Below are 20,688 nucleotides of genomic sequence, written 5' to 3' on the forward strand. Positions count from 1 at the left end.
CCACTAAAAAAGCTCCCCTTTCTTCCAATAGGAACTGGACCTAGCCGCGAGGCATGAACACGGTTCCTGTGGGATGGGTATGGGATACACGTACTTTTGAGCAGCAGGATCTGACGTTCACCGGGATTTATAAAAAATTCTACTTTTTATTCAAAAACCGAAAAAATGAAGAGGTAGCATTTAAGTGAATTTTTTAATAAACATAAAAAAAATAATGTTGTTTGCAGTTAAACCACAGATTTATGCAATATATGATTTACGAATATTTAAATTTTATTAAAATTTAAATGGAGTGCAGGTAGTAGAAGCCACAGTTAAAAGTCCAGTCCGTATGGACGACCCGTCACTAAAATGTCATAAGTTAGACGTAGACCGAAACCCAAATCTAAATATTCATTTGTGAATTAGCTTTTTAACATCACTATGACTATGCTAGTTAGAGTTGCGGTCAGAGCCGTCACTCCACGATATCGGTTTGGTGTGACTGGTATGTACATAGAATTCGTCCGTGTAAATTGTAAGTCTGTTTTGGTTACAGTACTCTTTAATAGCTCTTAAGTAACGTAGTCTCAGTTCCCGATTTTATAATTTTCCTACAAACATTTTTCGATCATCCCTAGTTTTTTCCATTTTAATTGATAATGCGCCATAAAGATCAAAGGCTTCCTTGAAAATTGATTTTCTCGTTTACGTTCGGTAGTAGCGATCGAAGAGTAACGCGTTCACCTTTATCAGTGTGAAAATTATAAAACGTTTCCCTAATGACACTTTTATCATAGACGTTTTAGTTTTTTAATGTTACGATTTTTTTAGGACTGCTAAAAAAAGCCTTTAAGCCTTAATCGGGATTAGTTTTTAAGCACTACTGAGTTAAAATCCTGTAGTTTGGGTAACACATTTCTGAACTTGGTTAAGAATGTTCGGTTCACCTTGTGCCTCCTTTGTTAATTGTAAAACATTAAATACGACTTCTATTGTCTGGTTATGGATAAGTTTACGCTTCCCCCCAATTTTATTCTTGTATACTCCATACTTTTCACCTTCCATGACGATAAATTGGAAATATTGTTACATTGGATTATATTGTTAACATTAAACTTTTGTTCTAAAGAAACAGAAAATGTAAAAATTAAAACATTGTAACGACGCCGATAATTTTTGTAAACAAAACACAACACGATGGTTTTACAAAACTAATATAATACACTCACACAGATACACACTAATACAGACTAGTTACAAACACACTACGACAGCGAATAAGCAACTAAACGAATGCATACTCCAGCGCCCAAAATTTCTTGTCTCTATGGAAAGGCTTCAAGGACAAAATTATTGTGGTTTGTAAAAAGCTCTACGCTACTACAGAATATCTAAATTTCACTTAAGATCAGATTTTGAAGATTTTCGAGCCAAAAAATTTTATACATAGGCATAATACATATATAAGGAAACCCCAATTTAATTGAAGGATATTTTCGTATTTCTGATACATCAAAACGTAAAGAAAATTCATTTTCATCCATTATACTTCCACCGTGCGACCGAAAGTAATACTGTACTTTTCTTCGAAAAGTCGGTAAAAAGAAGATTACTACAAAAAACACAGCTTATTCTTCAAAAGGATCCTTCATAAGATCTTTAAAATCAAAATTTTCAATAAACTAAATAAAAATTAAAAAAAGAAATCAAATATAATAAAAAAAAAAAAAAATATATATATATATATATATCAATGTTCTGATGAGATATATTCATTTTTGAATAGAATGGAAGAAGAGCCACATATACAAATCAGCCAATTTATAAGCATAGAAGATGAAAAACTGCAAGGCTATTGGCAAGGATGTATTCGTCTCCGTTGATTTTCAACTTGTTTGATTAAGAAGCAATGCAGGAATTAAAGGGAAAATTTAAGAGTGAACTATTCCAAAACAAAGAATAAAAATAAAATAAAAAGGAATTTTAAAATTGAACATGTATCAAAAGTTATAAAATTCTGTAATTTAGGTACTAAAATTACAAAGCATAGATAAATTTGAGCAGACTTGTAAAAGTAAGGAGAGCTTTTTACCCCAACAAAACAGATGTCTGCTAATATCAAATTTTTATAATTAGGAAGAAATTCTTGAAAATATTTTTGTGGAGGATAACGCTTTATGGATTTGAAACATGAACAAATAATCTGATGTGGACATCACATAACTTTCTTGTACGCCTATTAAATTACATATACATTTTATTACATTTTTATTCACTTTTTTGTTATTATTGAATTATTATTTATTGTAAAACTATTTAAAATCGGAGGTTAACATATTAATAAATCAATATATTTATATTAAAAAATTAAAAAAAGGGAATGAAGTCACATTCAAACCGATGTGTGCCTTCCCGTTGTAAGATCCAATATTTCATTAAACTTTTATTGGGCTATAACCAATGAAAATAACTACCACTTATGATATATCATTAAAAAACGCTCAATGAGAGCTTATTACTGCAGTTAAGAAAAAGTCCAAAATTCAAACTTTTTTGGAATTTGGGCTTTTTTGGACACTTTTCGTCCGATCGATTGCAATCAAAAGGGAAGGTGCACAAGTAGATGTTACAACAGTCCTAAATCCAAAATTTCAACTTCCTACGGCTAATAGTTTTTGAGTTATGCGAGAAACATACGTACGTATGTACAGACGTCAGGCCGAAACTACTCAAAATGGATTCAGGGATGTTCAAAATGGATATTTCCATTGAAATCTGAAAACTGAAATTTTTAGCGATTACAATACTTTCTTGTTCAAGGAATTAAAAAGGTTATGAATAGACGTCACTAAAATTAATGTAACAGGAGAATTTTGAAAATTAATTGTGTCGATAAAATTTGATATAAAGTGGTCTTAAGATGACTGATTAGAAGAAATAAATTTATATCATAGTTCTGTAAAAAGATAAACTAGGTTGTTGGGTCATGTAGCAAAACAGCCAGGTGTAGTTAATTTGTAATATAGAGATGTATATAGAACGTCAAAACGATTCTGAAGACAAAAATTGCAATATATAAAACTTATTCCGCCGAAGAAAAGACATCTATTAAAATGAGATAAAATAACTTCTTTCAACAAAAAAAAAATTAAAAGATGTTATTTATTTAGGTAATTATCCACATTGGGATGCTCCTGTTAACATGTAGGCTGAATAACGGAAAAAAATTTTAGCAGCTTACAAAGATTGCTGAGAACAATTTAAGTGTACAATATTTATTCGTTTATATAAGTATACTTTGTTCTAAATTATTCTTTTATTATGAACTATTAAAAAAAAATTATATCCAATCAAAAAAAAAGAAGTTATTTAACATTTTTTCGATTTGTAAAATCGTTTCGCGTTTTAAAACTTGTAAAAAAGTAGTGACAGGCTACGTGTACAAAAGAAAACGCAATTTATAAAAAATGAGTCTTACTTTACATTTCTACCGTTACTTTGCTCAGAAACCTTCAAACCTAGAAAAAAACACATTTTGAAAAATTGCATTAATTTAACTTACCAAAACCGTTGTAAATATAATACGTAAAACTTATAGGCCAAAATCGATCCGCTGATAAGACTGATATGTTCTCTATCTATGATACATTTGCGTATATATTCAAACTAGGTCATGCATAAGTGAATTAAAAAAAAATTATATTGTTTCATATGTAACGTCACGTATATATTAAACACTTTGTTTGGATAGCAGGTGTCGCTAACGTCGTTTTATATTTTAACTATTTCATTAGTCCCTAGCGACACAGTAATCTACTACAGAAGAAGAAAAATGTGAATAGCTTTTAGCACAATAAAAAAAAAAAAAAATGTTGAATACGTTTTAAGTTTTTTAATCACATATTTTCAGGGGGAAAAACAGTTTTTATATACGTGATTAATTTTTTTATATAAGTTTTTTTTTAATTTAAAAATTGTAAAATAAAAAAGGTACCTATGAATTGGAAATTTGTACAAAAATATTTCCTTTAATTGATTTTTCTTGTATAACCATTATCCAGAATTCCTTAAAAATTGATCAGGAACGCTACTTTATTCCATTTTCTTTCTATTTACTCATTGCAGCCTAATAATAACTCTTCACTTGTATGAGTAAAAAACTCGAAATTTACATCAGTTTTGTGAAAATTTACTTATAGACATAGAACGTACAATTTTTTAATATTTGTTTGGTTTTTGTAAAAGCAATTACGGAGTAAAAAGAAATGAAATTTTTTTCAAACTTAAATTCATATAAAGATTAATAATTATTTTTCTTTACTACAGTTACACTTTCTTTTTCTTTCCTGTTTAGCCTCCGGGAATTACCGTCAGGTATTACTTCACATGATGAATGAGAATGATATGTATGAGTGTAAGTGAAGTGTAGTCTTGTACAGTCTCAGGTCGATCATTTCTGAGATATGTGGTTAATTGAAACCCAACCACCAAAGAACACCGGTATCCACGGATCTAGTATTCAAATCCGTATAAAAGTAAGTGCCTTTACTAGAGCTTGAACGTTGGAACTCTCGACTTCGAAATCAGCTGATTTACGAAGACGCGTTCACCGTTAGACCAACCCGGTGGGTTTAAGTTAAACTTTGTAGAATGCTATCTCATCGTTTATATATTATAAATATTTGTTTTATGTAAAACTGTAAAACATGAATAAAAACAATTTTACCACAAATTATTTACGAAATAATTTTTAAAAAGTACATTTAGATTAGACATTTTGGTACAGATTTTCTTTTAATATTAATTCTAAATATTTTACTAAATTACTTTAGAAACTTACATTATAAAACTCCTGAGCAGGAAGTTCTCTACTTAACACCAGAAGACGTGACTCAAATTAACGTTAATAATGTGGAGATTGCTTTAAACGTTTATTGTTAAATTTTAAATAATTTGATGCAATTGATTTATTTCAAAGATGGTCTGTGATATATTAGTGTTGTTTTTTGTTGTTTTTTTTATACATATAAGTATGGAAGTCGGATTTTCGTACTAATTAGCTTTATTAGGATAATGAATAAGGCTCTAACAGACAGATAATATACATGTATTAATTTATTTTTTCTAAGAATTTATTCATCATGATAATATTATTTATAAGAACGGCCTAGTTTAATTTAAAGATATGTACTGCACACTTCTGAGTGAAATATTTTTGCCAGTCTAAGAATAAAAACGCCATGAAGGTCTTCCATCACGTTATCACACTAAAAAAAATGTCGTTTCCATCTCGGCAGCAAGAAATTTAATTCATTTCTTCTCATGACTATCAACAATACATGTAACTATAAGAATCCGACAACTAACTTTAAAAGATTATTAGTCGTTAATAACTCATTTAAATCTGTAGTGGACATATTTAAAAACATAACTAAATAAATTTTTTTGTAAAAGGTAAGATTATTTTATATATGCATTAAGATGCACGAGACAGTAGTGAGCAAGAAAGACAGATTAAAATTATATGAATATTTTTTCCGCTCTCAGAGACTGATTGTGGAAGAGTAGACCTTCCCTCTCCAGCCATGTCATCTACTATATCTCTTTTTGATCAAGAAACTTTTATTATGTGAACGTTTAGGGGTTTATAAATATTCGCTAAAATAACACAAAATAATTTATGATTATCGTCTATTTTAAATTAAACGTATACAGTTTGTATTTAAATGTTAATTTCATTACGCATTGAATATTTTCCTCTCCTTTTGGCGCCAGTAATCATCTGTTATTTATAAAAGAGCCTTTATACGTTACTGCATTTGTCGTATCTTATGATATTTAATATAACTCTTTGAAATTGTCTGTACGTATAACTGTGGTTTACACGATAAATTATTACTTGTTTATTTATTATTTAATTAAAAAAATACGAGTTTATTTATTGTAATAGTTACAATTAAAATTGATTTTAATAATTTATGTTACACTAAGGTAAATATTTAGAAGTTTTGCTTTAAAAAATAGTATTCATCTAAAAATGTTATTGAATCAGCTGTTAATAGATATAAATAAAGAATAATCTTCTATACAACAATATTATTATTATTGTTAATATTAATTATTATTGCTGTTGTGTAGTTTTTAATATCTGAGAAGTATGTAAAATCTTTTAGTGAATTGATAATTGAACTAGTTTTTACCTATCAACTAGTCTTACTAGTTTAATGAATCTGGGTTTATAAGGTTCCACTACAGTTGATCAGCTACTCATTACACTGACTAGTACGTTGGTTAAAATAAACATATAAGAAAAATTGATGTTCGATTATTTACTTAATTCATAGTAAAAAAAAACATTTTTTCCTATTTACTTATCAGTAATAGTTTAGAAAAATAAAATTCTTAATTTTAAGTTTATTGTTTAAAAATGTTAATTTCTTTGGAGTTATTTTAGTTCCATTTTCTGTGGTGGATAGAAGTAAACCTATTATGGATATTTACAACTTTAAACAAATTTAAAAAAAAATCCATTTCGGCACGCCGGAAGGCGGAGGTAGATTTCACCAGTGCTAAGTAGGGAATGAAATAGATTTCTACTTTAATGTTAAGAAAAACTTCAAATTTGCTCAATACAACAATGGTTGCATGTGAAAAAAGTTTCACATGTTTAGCATATGACAAACCCCATCTTGTTACAATTCCAGCAAGATTTGGTCATCCCTTGCCGTAAGGTTTGGTTATATCAAAACTTTTTTCAGACAAAAGTTTTAATAAATCTTTAGACCACTTTAAACCGATTCGATACTGCGCCTATTAAGGGACGTATGATATTTTTTGTCTTCGAAACCCCATGTTTTCCATCCCCTGGGCCAATTTGGTGTTTTCCGGAAGTCGAATCATGGTACCCATTACAATAGATCTTCTTTCTTATGAAATGTACCTAAAAGGTTAGAATTTACCCCTTAAGTATACACAGACCTTACGCCTATCTGACTAAACGAGTAGACATTCATTTGTGAAGTTGTAATACCCTTTGAATTGTGATTCAATGTGGGTGATATCGTTGTGTTAAGATTACTAAGCGGCTAAGACCTGTTGAGTATTGCTTAAATCGTTTTAACGCATTTGGAAATAATGAAAAATTATTTGTTATAGTCTATCAATTAAACTATCAATAAAACAAAAAACTATGTATAAAAAACTATCAATAATATTAACTATCAATTAAACTATAAGCATATATTCAAAGTTAGACTATAAGAGGTGAAATACAGTTTGAGTAAGAAGAAAATAGTTTCGTAAACAACTTTTTAATTGAAAACTGACGATTTACAAGGGCAAAATTTCATAAAACTAATAAACGAATTTTTCGGATTAATGATTGGTCTTAGATCCGCAGTCAATATATAATTAAATTATATATTAGAAGTTAGTATATTAGAATATTACAAATTTTTGAATGTTCATGAACGTCATGGCTATTTTTCTTCAACTTAAGAACTTAAGTATTTAATTTTTAATTTCCATGTTTTCGTTCTCTCATTTAAAAATTGTTTTTTTTTTTTTTTTACAAAAACACTATTACAGATATAAAACTTTGAGATATAGATAACGTTTGGACATTCTGACTGACTCACGCTTTAGGTGTAACCCGTATTTGGGTAAATTAGTAAATGAATTGACCTTGTCACGATTTTTATTGAAAAATTTAAAAAAAGTTGTTTTAAAAAGCAGGGTTTCTCTCGGTCAGAATATTAAGGTCAGAATTTTAGTTATTATTAATAAAATAAGGGTGTGGAAGAGCTCAGCTTCGGGCTTGAATGTAATTTATAGACTCCAAAAGAGAACTATTGGAATTAGAATTATAGTTTGTGTTAATGCAAGAGAAAGTTGTAGTGATCAGTATATATTTTGACAGCAACTGAATGGCATTTACATCTATTATATAGTAATCTGTTTTTTTGAATATCTAAATTGCCTGTAACCATATAACTGTCTTTTGAGTACATTATATAGTATCCATCATTCAAAAGTTTCTGTTTATTCTCTTAGCGCCACGGAAATATCATACGCTATACTTATGATTTTAAATTTCCTATGTATAGATCTTTTCGTATCCTTAAGGAAGGGTGTGAAAAAAGGAGAGTATAATCTGATTTAGCTTGTACTATATTCAAGGACTCTTCAACCATATCTGGTTGAGAGATTCCTGAATTTGAACCTTAGTTCTATCTGGTTAGTGATATTTGTGGAACCGGCGGTTTGTGTTTTGTAAACCAAAACCTTACAGTGTAAAGTTTAGTATATTATAGTTTAATTAGTTAATTAGTTTTAAATACTTGATAACCCACCTTATAATGGTAAAAATAATTTAAATTTAAGATGTGGTGATTGTTCACATTATCACGATTTTCTGACAAAAGAAATGTGAAAGAAGTAATTAAATCAACGGTTATACACACAGAAAATTAATTTATAATTAATAAATTATTGATTCGTTATTTTAATTACGTATTTATCAACTTTTAAATACAAAATAACTGTTTAAAGGAATTTAACCGGTACAATACTTCATTATATATTTAACATACAAAAAATATTACAAATTATAGAATTACCTGTATCGGCGATTTCTTAATGTTCTTCCAGCTCTAGTTTTATGTTGTTCTTGTTCTCCCTCCTCTGATTCCCCTTCCGATTTTAGCCTTGATATCATCTGTAAATAATATATTTTTAATGAACTTAAAAATAATGTGGGGTGATGTGTGGTTGAGAATGACTCATCCACTGTATTGTGGTACATTTATGTCGTTCGAATCTTACTCTGATACTTTCAAAATTTGCATTAAATCATAACCATCAGCTAAATTATTTTTATCACACTTCCTCATTATACAACAAAAATTTATTATGCAATATAAAAAGAATAAATCCTTTTTTATATTAATTGTTTGTGATCTCCCGTTCAAAAAGAAAGAAAATGCTTTGCTTTTCGACATTGTCATTATTATTAGTCGCAGAACAGATTCTCTTATCACAAGTAAAAAGATGTAAATAAAATTTAATACACTTATTCTGGATTATCATCATAAATATAATTCATCAGAAAACATGTTTTTATGAACGCCAACGGTGTAAATGTCAGCTATAGCTATAAGTGCGTCCTACCAGTTGCATTTGAATTTTATGGGATTGAAGTTTTGCGATACCTGTAACAATCACTGTCCAACGATGAATATGTTTCGGGCTTAAAAATAGCTTATTCTTATGTATTTCCATCGGCTGAATTCAAAAATAACCATAAAAATTACTGATTAGTTCTTTCTTTGGAGATATAATGACATGTCATTTTTTACCTGATCTATATTTTTAGTTTAAGGTAATTTTATCTTTGGAGTTGTCACACCTTGTAAACGACAAAAAAACAACGTTCTCCATCTGTTTGTAGGTTATAAACATTATTACTGTTGCTTTCACTGTGAGTTTCACATTGTTTGTGTTGTAATTAGTACAGAATTTCTAGTTTTCGAGTGCTTTTGAAGTGAAAAATTTGTTAAATCAAAGTGCCAAGATAATGTGTAAAATCATTGAATAATTTTTGTTACATTTGTGGGGAAATAACATTTTCGTCTCAGAAACGCAATCTGATGTTTTTTGTGAAGACTCCTATTAGCATTATTTTGGTATGAAGGTAGGGGACCAGGATAAGTCATGGGCTCCATGGCTCCGTATGTTGCGATTCTTGTTCAGTTATACTACGAGAATGGCTGAAAAAATTGATTTATGGCTTTCCTGTGCCTATGGTTTGGCGGGAGCCTAAAAAACCATTCAGATAAATGTAAATTAGTCGAGAAAAGATGGCCCACTGATATAATGCAGAAGGCTGAAACGTTGAAATCCCTCCCAGCTGAAGGAGATTTCATCCTTACTTTAAGGATGTTGCCGGTGCTTTAGATAGATCGGACCAAATGGCTCGTCGGCCGAGTGCTAGAGCTGGTGAAGTTAGGAAGGAGGTCTCGATGGTGTTGAACGAGGATGATTCGTCCACTCAAACGGCGCGTTTTGTGGCGTATTACGATTCGTCTTTGGATGATGGCTGTGCCTTGAAAACTATTTTGGGTTCCGTCAAGAAGGTGCTTCGGGTGTCCTTGCCGGTGTCTGTTTTACCTGGTGGTAAGCTTGGTGAATACGTACAGAAGTTACTGATTTATTTGTACCGAGCACGTGATGATAGAGTCAGGGTATGGTTGACTTTTGGCAGACGGCGCCTGTTGAAGGCAGGAGATTTGTACGAACTACCCCCGCTATCTCTGATAGTCGGACAGTTATAGTTAAGGCACAGGGACGTACTTATGCGAATCTGTTGGGGGCCGTGAAGGAGTTGGTACCCTCCAGCGAGATCGGTGAAATATTTTCCACGAGGAAAGGAACCAATGAAGATCTTCATGTTAGAGTCAAGGGAGCAACAGCTGCTGAAGGATTTCGAAACGTTTTGTGTTCGAATGTTGTTGGACTCCGGGTAGACCTTAAATCAAGCGAGAGTTGCCGTACGGTGGTCAATATTAAGGATATTTCAGGAGACACAACCGAGAAAGAGATTACCGACACATTGCAGCAGGCTGTTGGTGAGAATGAGGATTTTAAATTGTCCTCAGTTGAGCCTTTGGAGACACTAGGATAGCCAGATCACACTAGATAGATCGGGTGGCTAAGAAGCTGAAAGAACAGCGAATACGCATTAGTTGGATTCATTGTCGCGAAGCATTCGGGAGCCTGATGATCGCTGTTACCGGTGCTGGGAGACCGGCCACGTGGCTGCGTTCTGTAGGAGTCCAGATCGGTTGAAATGCTGCTTCAGGTGTGATGGACAGGGCCACCTTAGGGCAAATTATCAGGAGCCTGCAAGATGTTCTGCATGTAAAGGTGTTGGACATCGGGCTGGGTCCAAAGAGTGTAAGCAGACTTCGTAATGCGAAAAATGCAAGTTAACGCTAACAAGTTTTTCATAGCACATGACCTCATCTGGCGTGTTGCGATTAAGCATGATGTGGATTTTCTGGTTGTTGCGGAGCCTAACAGAAGAGTGGCCACGCAGTCGTGGGTTGTTGATCGATCCGGGGATGCTGTCATAACGAATGTTTCGGGCCGGTATGCTGTCTCCCGGGTATCAAGAGCTGATGGATATGTATCGGTGGATCTTACCGATTTCACTTCTATATCTATGTTTCACCTAATTCCAGCGATGAGCGGTATCAAGCTTTTCTTGGTGATCTGGAGGATTTTATCCGACGTGCAGAAAACCCAGTTATATTATCCGGTGATTTTAACTCGCAATGTCTGGAGCTTGGGGGAATGATTTCCACCCCAAGAGGATACATTCTGATGCGCTCTAATGAGCGCTTTTTACCTATTTATATTAGTAGGGGGCGTGGGTCGGTTGTGGACCTTACGGCGACCTCCGAGCAGATAGCACCTAGGATTCGAGACTGGAAGTTTCTTTCTGATGAAATCGCAAGTGACCATCTAGCGATTATCTTCGAGTACCAAGTGACAGGTATTCTTCCATCAATTAAGATCTCGTAGAATGTAACTGTCATTAAACAAATATCAAATGAACTTTCTATGTTGTTTGTGTGTAATTAAAATGTGTCGTTTTCTCTTAATCCGTTAAAATAAAATACTTCCACCTATTGTATGTCACAGAAACTAGAGCTAACAAAAATTTTCTTTGTCATATTCGTTTTTCCCAACTCAAAATTAGTAAGATTTGACTGATGAAGTGAAGGAAACATTAAACAAAAAAAATTTGTTGGGCAGTGAATCACTTTATGTTTCTCATGTTTCTAATTCTCTTATTTATTAAGGAGAATTTCATCAAAGTTACCGAATAACTATTGAGTTGTTTTCGCATGTTTTACGACCATATAAGCTATTTATTTCTCTGAACTAAATAAATGAATAAATAGTCAAGTGAAATCAGTGCTCGCTAATTTAAAAACAGTATTTAAAAATATAATTCCAAATTAAAAAAAAAAAACCATAAAATAGCTGCTACTTAACGTTTCTATTTCAAAAACTCAGAATATCGACAACTTTAATTTACTACGTGTGATTCATAACCTTAAGTAGTCGATTATTTCGTTCACCTTTTGATATAAAAAATTCAGAGTGTTTTAAGTGGTTAATGAAAATTTAATTATAAGTAATGTATGTTGAATTAGTTTTTAATCGTTTACATCAGTTAAAATTATTCCATGTGTTAATCGTTAAAGAGAAGTAACTTGTAGAATAACAACAAAAAAGTATTATCGCTGCACCAGATGTTATGCAAATATTTTGTAAGCACAGTTGGGTTAGAGTGTCTCGTAGAACAATAATTGTTGATACGCAATCATTTAATATCCCTGTGACGTTATTTGAGTGATTTGTAGGCTATTATTTGAGCAGAATTATTTTAAGTTTAAATTACTTACTAAAACTTAAATAAGCTTGTGAATAAAATTAATGTTTTCATTAATTTAATTTTTTTATTAATTACATTCAGTAGAACTGTTTAAAACACTGAATTCCTTTATCTTTATTTATTGTATATAACAATAATTGTGAACATGAAGAATAGTTTTGATTAGTTTATACATATATACATATATATATTTTTTTTTTTTTTTAGAAATAAACTTATAACAAACTATGTAAAAAAAAAAAAAAAAAGTTTTGTTTAAGACAGAAAAATATCGCTACAACGATACTTTGACTGTACCGCTGTTAGCGTATCGTAGGCGAATTGAATTTACTAATTATTAATTATTTCGTAACTGTAAAACAGTTAAATAATTTGAATAAAATATTTTGAACATTTATTTAATTTAAATAAGTCATACACTGTTCTGTCTACAAGTAACCTAAAAATATCTTTGAAAAAACCTAATTTATGAAATTTATAATTGTAAATATTACTCTATATAAAGAAACGTTGAGATGCATTATAATAATAATGCAAGGAGTTACCGGCCTCCTTTGCGCGAGTGATAACGTCTTGGCCTTTCATCTGGAGGTCCGGGGTTCGAATCTGGGTCAAGCATGGCATTTTTACACTAGCTACAAATCATTCATCTCATCCTCTGAAGCAATACCTAACGTATGTCCCGGATGTTAAAAAAAAAAAAAAAAAAAAAAAAAAATATAAGGCGTTACAAATTAATTTAAATCTGTTTTTAAAAGAATATTATCTTTTTAAATTTATTACAAAAGTTTGGATGTTACACTTTTGCAAAAATCTCGAGTTTTTAAGAGTGTTATATATGAAATTTTGATAAAGTGTTACGAAATAGGAAAATTTTTTTTAAGCGTATCTCAGTAGTTGATGTTAGAATAATGTATTTTTTTTTTAATTGAAGTTAAAAGGTAATAATAAAGATGGATGGCCATCTTGCATGGATGCACAATGAGTACACTAATTAAATTAGAGTTTATTTAAAGTTAAGAATAAAACACCTTTCTCAGTTTAAAAAATTTCATATTTCTGTATTATCGTTTAAGCCCTACGTATAATTTCCCAAATTATATTTTTAATAATTAATTTTTTATAAGCACTTTTAATTTTATTATTTTATAATAATTATAGTTCCACGTATTAATTTATAAATTAGATTTTTTTTTAAATTTTTTTTTGCAGAAGTAGATCAGTTAAAATGAATTGTGTAAGTAAATACTATCTATCAAATACCAAGTGTGACTTACCTGGTAAAAATGATAAAACTTTTTGTATTATTACAAATAATAAATCTCTTTGTAAGAGCGCATCCATGTACCATATTCTAACTTTTACTTTAATGATACGAAAAGTCTTTGTTTCGATAGACAAAAATATTCTATATATATTTTCAAACATTATGTTGTGGTAAATACGTAGAAATAAATTGGCTGGTCAGTTGATTAGTATACTGACTTCTATGTCTCGGATTCGATAGTTGACAACACAATCTGTGTTTTTTTTTTATCATTTCGTCTTTATCATTAAAATATGTGCATCCGGTGTTCAATGTCATAAAAATTAAATAAAAAAAATGTTTAAGGAATCAAATGAGAATGATTCACTGATTTCTTTTTCTAAATCCTGAAAACCTATGACAATGTAATCAAATGTCACACTTATTACTTTAGAAAATACTTATCACACTTTAACACACTTGTAAATAAAGTGTTTCTCACTTGTGTGATAAAGTTTGAAAACACTTTCGCACTCATTATTTTTTGAAAAAAAAAATATATATATATAATTTTTTATTTATTTATGTAATTTACGTTTTATATATATACGTTTATATATATATATATATATATATATATATATTTTTTTTTTTTTCAAGTCATTAAAACAAACAGAAATAAAATAATAAAATATACAAATTAATTATAAAACTCCCTTTCGGCACGCCGGAAGGCGGAGGTAGATTTTCTGGTGCTAAGTAGGGGATAAAAAATAGTTCCACTTTAAATTGAAGAAAAACTTCAAATTTACTCAATAACACAATGGTTGCACGTGAAAAATTGTTTCAAATGTTTAGCATATGACAAGCCCGATCTTCTTACAATTACAGTAACATTTTGATCATCCCTTGCCGTAAGTGTTGGTTATATCAAAAATTGTTACAGACAAAAGTTTTAGGTAATCTTTAGACGACTAACGACCACTATAAACCGATTTGATATTGTGCCTATTAATGGAGGTATGATTTTTTGTCTTCAAAACCCCTTTTATTTGTCACCCTCTGGGCCAGTGGTTGGTGATACCAAAAAACTTTACGTAGATAATTTTTTGGCCCTTATTCAAAGAATAGTAGGACTTTAAACGAATTCTATATTTTACTTAATAAAAAAGTTATAGCGATATTTTGTTTTTTCGGAAAACCCCCATTTCCACCCCCATGGTCCGATTTTGCCCATTAACGAATTCGACTGAGATTTTGGATCGTTATATTTTATATATCAATTTGAAAGTGACTGGCGCAAAAATACGGCAGTTATCGTGTCCACAAGAAAGTTAAATATATATACATGTGTGTGTGTGTGTGTATAAACTTTTGAACTGACGGTGGTTTTGGGGTCTGGGGGATATGAAACGCAAAGATATGAAATTTTTCAAAAGTCGAATCATGGTACCCATTACAATTTTAGATAGATTTTCTTATGAAAATCTCCTAAAATGAGATCCAGGGTGATTCCAAATTACACGGCAATCTTTCTGGAGATGATTCTATAGCCAAAAGTAAGAAAAACATTCGTATAAACATAAGTCAGGAAACAAGGAGTTTCGGCTCATGAAACATTTAGCCCTGCTTTCTCCTCCCTCAGTGAAATTAAACCGTATTAAAATTCTTGGAGTACAAATCAAGGGGTAAATTTGGTGCTTCTTTATGGTTTTTGATCTAAGAAATTGAATAAAAGTGGTCCCAGACTTCTATTTCACTTAGGCTTTAAGAAAATCGGGGTAAAACACAAAAAAGTTTTGTTGGAGAATACATTTTTTAGGTTTGGAATAAAATAACATTATTAATTTACCAATAAACAAATAAAATTTCTTTACGTTTGAACAAAATAATGTGATTGAAAACGAATAGAAAACTTATCAATAACAAAAAAATGAATAAAAAATAGATTTAAAAAACAAAAATCACATAATTTTTGTCTTTTTTTTCCAAACATTATTAAATATCAAAATGATGATAAAGCTGCAAACATTTCTTCATTGCAGTCACTCAATGTGTATAATTCAGCTCAACACATCCATACTGATCAGGCACGTCTAATAGCATAATTATTATTCCTAATAGTAGTTCCAACTTCTATTATATGATATCTCAATTCTTCTTATGTGCCAATACGAGTGGAATAGTCTAACTAGTTCATCCAACCCCAAAGGAAAAATGTAGCTGGCGTGAGATAGCCATTTTACTGTTCTGTTTCGACCAATGCATTGCTTATTAAATGTTTCATTTAAATGATTCATCACAACAGTAGTGAGCAGGTGCGCCATCACTGAAAAACCATATCTGCACTCTATCTGCAAATAGAATATCTTCCAAGAGTCCCATCAGTTTTGTTTGCAAAAAATGCAAATACCGTTCTCCATTGAGCCCTGGCGGTAAGAAAAAAGGAGCTATGAGATTGTCACCAAGAAAACCACACCACACATTAAACGAAAATGTGCGTTGGAAATGACTTGTAGCAGTCTCAATGGGATTATACGGATTTGAATACTAGATCGTGGATACCGGTGTTTTTCGATGGTTGGGTTTCAATTAACCACACATCTCAGGAATGGTCGACCTGAGTCTACACAAGACTACACTTCATTTACATACCATACATATCATCCTCATTCATCCCCTGAAGTAATATCTTACGGTGTCCTCTGAAGTAATAATATCTTACGGTGATCCTAGAGGCTAAACAGAAAAGAAAGTCTCAATGGAATTTTCTTTCTACCCAAGTGTAAGTGTTTCGATAATCTACAATGCCATTTCTTATGAAGCAGGATTCATCAGTAATTAGAATATTTCTTAGGAAATCGGGAGACGTTTACATTCATATTTTCTAATTAATCATCGACAGCATTTCAACGGTTTTTTTCAAAATCAGGTGATAATAACTCTTGTACTCGTGTTGTATGGAATGGGTATAATTGTTGCTTCCGTAACGTTCACCACATACGTGATTACGAAACATGAAAGCCTTATTGACAACCTTCTGGTGCTTGAGGTGAGACATAATTGTACCGCATTCAATATTGCTTCTTCAGCGTTGGCATTTCTTACAAAAATTTCACGACCAGCATCGAATCGTTGTGGTTTAAGCACACCTGTGGCCTCTCCGAAGTCTCAAATGTTTTACAATCCGATACTGTTGATCTGGATAATTCTCGGTATTCATGCAAAGCGCCAATCCATTTTTGTTTAATTTACCAAAAAATTAACATTTCCGTCAACTCTCCAAATGAAAGAAAATGTGTGGTATCATCTGTTGTGAATGACTGACCGAACAATATCAGCACAAACATAATTCAAATGAATATTTAAATACTCAACACTAAACTTAATTGTTGATCAGCAGTTATTGCCTTATGAAAAATAGTAAAAATGTTTAATATGTTTTAAAAGGATGTCTTTCAAATTTATTTTTATAATTATTTTTAGCATTTGTATGAAAATTGTTCTGTTTAAAATCGTATCACTTTTCCGATTCAATTAATGTGTTTTGTTTCTAATTAAAGTTTAGCTTCAAAGTTTCAAATTTGTGTTTAATTATAATAGAAGTTATTTACATCAATTTTCTCTGAATTAAATTCTCTACAAAGTTGCTAAGAAAATTCTATTTGTTTATCGGTAAATTAACAAAGTTATTTTATTCCAAACCCAAAAAAGTGTATTTTCCGACGAAACGTTTTCGTGTTTTACCCCATTTTTCTTAAAACCTAAGTGGGATAAAGGTCTGGAATTACTTCTATTCAATTTCTTAGATCAAAAACCATAAGGGAGCACCAAATTTACCCCTCGATTTGTACCCAAAATATTTTAGGTTTAATCTCACAGAGGGAGCAGAAAGCAGGGACAAATGTTTCGCGAGCCGAAACTCGCTAACGAACCGTTTCTTTGAATTATGTTTATATAAACTTTTTTTGTTATTTTTGGCCATAGATTCATCTCCCGAGAGATATCCGTGTAATTTGAGATCACTCTGTTTATTAGAAAGGTTGACAAGAAAATCCCATTTACTTTATTAAAACTGGAGGTCTTTAAATTTTAATAAGGTTTGCAAGATCTATTCAATTAAAAATTAAAATAAAGAAAATTCTAAATGAGATATAATTAAATAAATGAATCGATAGTTAATTAATCTTGAGGATATTTTATTAAAGCTCAACGGAAGTAACTTCTCTCAAAGTTAAAAAAATATTACTTTAAGATTTAGACTCCAGTAATGGAAAAGTTCAATATAATTTCTTTCACATTTTTCTAATTCTTGTAATGATTTTACAAATATTTTATAAAATAATCGAGCCAGATCTGCTTCTATAGCTTTAATTTATTCCAAAATGTAATCTACATTTCAAATTAAATACATGAAATCTGTTGTTCACGGAATAAAAAAACGAAGGTAAATTTAAACTGGAAATCTTAGAATTTTCTTCCAACAAATGGAACAATTAAAGAGTATTATTTATTTTCCCAGTGATGTAAACACGCGTTGCATTAGAAACATTTTTAAAATAATCACCTTTTCTTAAAATAATTTTCTTACAATTTAAGAATATATATATATATATATATATATATATATATATTATTAAAATAAGAATATATATTTTTATATTTCACACATATATTTAAAAAAAAATACATACTTCTTTTTCTGGTAAAAAAAACCACCAAAACAAGTTAAAAACTTGAACTTGCTATGTTTCTGTTCGTAACGATCGATGGTGATATTAATTTTAAATTGTAAACTTTTGAAACGACAAACTGAACCAAAGTTTTATAATAAAATTGGTGACTGAAAATCCAAAAAACGCCGAGAATGTTTTGAAGTAAATTATAAAAATCCTTCAAAGGATTCCTACAAAGTTTTTCTTTGTAAAAACTTAAATTTTAACATTAAAAACTTGAATTTTCTTGGCCTTCTTACAAAATTAAAAAAAAAAAGGTTTTTTCCGTATATGTCGTTATTAGAAATTTAACACATAACTTTTATGAAATATCTAGTTTTTGTGGCAATTGCCAAGAAAAAGGACCTGTTTACCAGTGTATTATGACCAAGATAACAAAAAAAATCTTTAATAAGAATATTTGATGATTAAATCTAAATTTTCACTTAATATTTTGGTAGTACATTAAATTTAACATATCAAATAATAATAATAATAATTATAATTGATATTATTTCAAATAATCTTTAAACTAAATAATTTTCCATTTTTATTCCTTAAGTAGATTGATTATTATCATATTAATTTTAGTGATTTTTTATCATGGATTTTTCTTTTAACTTTGTACATGAATAACGAAATGGTATAAATTGTAGCCTTATTAGACAAATAAATTGAAGGAAACTTTTTTTTATTCCGTTTTTATTTTTAGCTTCTTTGTATATGATTTTTATTTTTTAGCTAATTTCCTAATGTAAACCTAATACTTAGAAAACGATTAATTTTTCTATTGAAAATATTTTCCATGCACTTAAGAAATAAATCAAAAATTATTAATTGTTTCATATATTCAAATACTACATTTTGAATTTTTTTGGCCCTTTTGTGTAATTAATTTTTCAACGTTAAGAAAGCTTTTTTTTATTTTATATTGGAACAAAATATTTAAATTCTGGTGCAATCAAAACTTTTTATAGTAATTTGAAACAAAAATCGGTAACTTAATTTATGTTCAACAGCATGAAAGAAAATTGTTAAAAAAGGCAAGGTCATTAACAAATTAGCTGCAATAAGGGTATTATTAAAATTTATTATCATAATTAATTTTGGTTAGCAACATAATGATATTCTGTTGATAATTAAGGAATGAAAGTTATGCAGATGGATTATATTTCACAAATCACAAAGAAAAATGTTAAAATATTCATCATGATTATTTTTAATATGTTCAGTTGATTTTTAACCCATTTTACTCGTGTATTTTTCGATAGTACTGATAACATATTAAATCACATAGTAACAAGTATGTAATTTACACATACATGTTAATAATTAACTAATAATTATATAATTTACTTATAAAAAAAGTTTCTTTATATTTTGTAGTCGTAAATTTTATTGATCTACGTAGCAGATGAATCAGCGAAAATACCCTTTTAGTTTTTACATTGTTTGTTATTTACATTCTCTTTTTTATTAACAATATTAAATCATCATTACCGATTAGTATATTATATATGTTGTACATTATTTAAAGTTCGTTTATTATTTCTAATAAATATTTTATTAATAAAAAAGATTTAATTTTTTTGCCAGTAAAATGGTTAGCTGTTAAAAATAATTGTTGATAGAAATATACAGTTAATTAATTTTAATTAATTAATAACGAACTATTATTTTTTATAAGGTTTGTTTTGAGATAATCGTTGAAATGAAAACAGACAGAAGACAATAATAGAATGTTCAAACGTTTGAGTCTAAACCGCAGGAATGGCGGCTGACATTAATTTGCTAACAATGATCATGTAATTAAACTTACCTTTTTTCTGGTTACACCTTGAGATACCGTTTTATTATTAATAATATAACTATTCATCCTAGGTGATGTCCTTTCGTTATCCACCAAATTTAATCTATATGCACTACGGTACATGAGAAAACATTGTGCATTTTTCTTTAATTTAAAAATAGATACGGTTGTAATTTAGATTCTATGTTGATGTCATCTTTATAAAATTTTAAAAATAGATTTAATATGTCTTCTACTTAAATATTAATTTTATATCACGAATTTTAAAACTTATAAACGTTTAATTATAAATTATATTTATTATTTAGTTATTAACTTGTTAAATTTTTACTTGAAGTTTGGCTCTTAATCTTATAAAATGGCGACAAATACTTCCTATAAGTACAGTTCTAACTAACCTCACTTAACAGTATACGGTCGATTGTTCTTTTCTTTTTATTTATTTTTAGTTTTGGCATGTTCAACGATATTT

General features: G+C 29.7%; 1 protein-coding gene across 2 annotated transcripts in view; it reads right to left on the bottom strand.

The window, feature by feature from the left end:
* LOC142319151 (uncharacterized) overlaps positions 1-20,382 on the bottom strand; it is a 41,744-nt gene extending 21,362 nt beyond the window's left edge. The window contains exons 1-2 of one of the 2 annotated variants that reach the window (XM_075356117.1): positions 20,226-20,382; positions 8,601-8,698 (exon numbers count right to left, since the gene is read on the bottom strand). In XM_075356117.1, coding sequence (XP_075212232.1) covers positions 8,601-8,698; positions 20,226-20,339 — 212 coding nt within the window. In that variant the 5' untranslated portion in view covers positions 20,340-20,382. The remainder of the gene's footprint in view (positions 1-8,600; positions 8,699-20,225) is intronic. The other variant, XM_075356118.1, reaches the window with a different exon arrangement.
* Positions 20,383-20,688: the final 306 nt, after the last annotated feature.

The sequence above is a fragment of the Lycorma delicatula genome, chromosome 2 (assembly GCF_047948215.1).
Source record: "Lycorma delicatula isolate Av1 chromosome 2, ASM4794821v1, whole genome shotgun sequence".
NCBI lineage: Eukaryota > Metazoa > Arthropoda > Insecta > Hemiptera > Fulgoridae > Lycorma > Lycorma delicatula.